Source organism: Pseudorasbora parva, chromosome 9 (genome assembly GCF_024679245.1).
Source record: "Pseudorasbora parva isolate DD20220531a chromosome 9, ASM2467924v1, whole genome shotgun sequence".
NCBI lineage: Eukaryota > Metazoa > Chordata > Actinopteri > Cypriniformes > Gobionidae > Pseudorasbora > Pseudorasbora parva.
Window position 1 is genome coordinate 48,928,767 of NC_090180.1, and position 2,500 is coordinate 48,931,266.

The window sequence follows — 2,500 nt, forward strand, 5'->3', positions numbered from 1 at the left end:
CATTTAAATAAAATTAAATCACATTAAATTTAACCAAATTAATGACTATTTAATGGTCGCGGGTGCGCGGCGGGTTGTAAAAATATATCCAGTGGTGCGGTGCGGCCACATAACTTCATAAAAGCGTCCCGCGGGTCGGTGCAGCACTAACAGTTCCCCTGAACACTGCAGGAGGAGTTCACATGCAGGAGTTCTTCTGGCGGCGCGTGGGAAATGTCTTCTTCAGGTACAGTCAGTGGCTTATGTTTCAGCATGTCAGATGAATATCATTTCATGGGTTTTATTTTTTTCAAATGCCAAATAATCACGATGCTCACGTTTACAAGCCAGCGTCATTATAGTAGTCTATTGGTTAGCGTTTTCCAGAATCTATATGATCCTTCAGTTCAGTGTTTGAGTGGTCGGTAATCACCGTAACAAGCAGGACAGCATCGGTCGGGCACGCCTCCTTCAGCTCACGCCGACGAGCAAACGCTGGTCACATGTTGATCCTCGTCCTGCCTTTAATCACAGCACTCTCTCGTACCTGAACTATCAGTTGCTAGCTTCTTTTACAGGATTGACCTACAAATGGTTAACTTTAGAATGCAAACGTTTTAATTTTTGATGTTGTGCGAGACGGGATGGAGGCTAATCATTTGGTCACGACTGTACTGTGGTTCAGGAAAAAAAAAGGCTCGTCTTGGTTTTGTACTGGAGTGATTTGTCTGATCAGTTTAGTGTTGGTACTGTACTGGTATATCTGGTTATTCATGAGGTTAATTTGAATACGAGATTTGTTCTTCCTGTCTAGAAACGTAGTTGTTATTATAAGCTTCAGATCATATTTAGGTTCTTCTTTTTAATTTAGCATTAAGCTGAAATAATACCTCTAATCTCTGTACAGCTCTGGCAATGCATCTCAATGCCTTATTGTACTCGACCGCATTTAATTTGTCAAACACTACAACTATTTTAAATAAAACTTTTTATGAGAAAGTAAAAATGCAGAATGTTTCCTGTGATGGGTAGGTTTAGGGGCAGTGTGTGTGTGTGTGTGTGTGTGTGTGTGTGTGTGTGTGTGTGTGTGTGTGTGTGTGATGGGTAGGTTTAGGGGCTGTGTGTGTGTGTGTGTGTGTGTGTGTGTGTGTGTGTGTGTGTGTGTGTGTGTGTGTGTGTGTGTGTGTGTGTGTGTGTGTGTGTGTGTGTGTGTGTGTGTGTGATGGGTAGGTTTAGGGGCAGTGTTTGTGTGTGTTCTCAGGCCATGCTCATAAGTGTGTGTGTGTGTGTGTGTGTGTGTGTGTGTGTGTGTGTGTGTGTGTGTGTGTGTGTGTGTGTGTGTGTGTGTGTGTGTGTGTGTGTGTGTGTGATGGGTAGGTTTAGGGACAGTGTTTGTGTGTGTTCTCAGGCCATGCTCATATGTGTGTGTGTGTGTGTGTGTGTGATGGGTAGGTTTAGGGGCAGTGTGTGTGTGTGTGATGGGTAGGTTTAGGGGCAGTGTGTGTGTGTGTGATGGGTAGGTTGAGGGGCAGTGTGTGTGTGTGTGTGTGTGATGGGTAGGTTTAGGGGCAGTGTTTGTGTGTGTTCTCAGGCCATGCTCATAAGTGTGTGTGTGTGTGTGTGTGTGTGTGTGTGTGTGTGTCCTCAGGGCGCTCTCTTGAGTTTCCTGAAGCGATAAAGAGCCCGTCTGAGACTCTCCTCATCATCGCCGGGGCGTCCATCGTCGGGGCTCTGATTCTGGTCGTCGTGGTTACCATCATATTCACCAACTGCAACCTCCGACGCAAGAACCGGAAGCTGAAGCGCGCGCTCAGCTCCAGAACGTGAGTCTGTGACCTTTGACCTTTGACCTTGAGCTGACCTGGAGGTGACGTCACATGACCCTGTGTTTGTGTCTCAGGGAGGAGATGATCAGCCTATCACGTCAGGTGTCGATGAGGAGACTCAACTCCATCACCTTTGACCCCCGCACCGCGGTACACACACTTCATCTTCATCTTAAAGGATCACTGCAGCGTTTGTAGAGATGGGGCTTATTCCGCTTCTGTCATTTAGAGATGTGGGCAAAGGCGTTTCTGTCTCAGTGCGTTGCTTTAGTTTGGCTGGGTCGCCGCTAGCTTAGCTTAGCATAATGAATGGAATCCTATGTTGCCAGATAGCATGTCCTGAGTAAAAGTGATTAAAAAAATAAAAAACCTCCCCTAATTGCTTCTTGTGGCCGAATTCACGACGAGTACCAATAGCGATGCAGATTAAGACTGGGCGATTTATAGGCCGATATTGGGACTATATTATGGGATATATCAGAGATATCACGGCTCATCCTCACGTCCTCCGGCTGTCGAGCGACCGCAGTGTGTTGCGTGATATCTCTGCGTCTTAATCTGCGTCGATATTGGTACTCGTTGTGAATACACAGGACACATTAGGTGTTTGTTTAATCACTTTTACTCGGGACATGCTAGCTGGCAACATAGGATTCCATTCATTATGCTAAGCTAAGCTAGCGGTGACCCTGCCA

General features: G+C 46.1%; 1 protein-coding gene across 1 annotated transcript in view; it reads left to right on the forward strand.

The window, feature by feature from the left end:
- nectin4b (nectin cell adhesion molecule 4b) overlaps positions 1 to 2,500 on the forward strand; it is a 22,270-nt gene that overhangs the window by 15,766 nt on the left and 4,004 nt on the right. The window contains exons 7-8 of the mRNA XM_067452921.1: positions 1,628 to 1,802; positions 1,880 to 1,955. Of these exons, the coding sequence (XP_067309022.1) occupies positions 1,628 to 1,802; positions 1,880 to 1,955 (251 nt within the window). The remainder of the gene's footprint in view (positions 1 to 1,627; positions 1,803 to 1,879; positions 1,956 to 2,500) is intronic.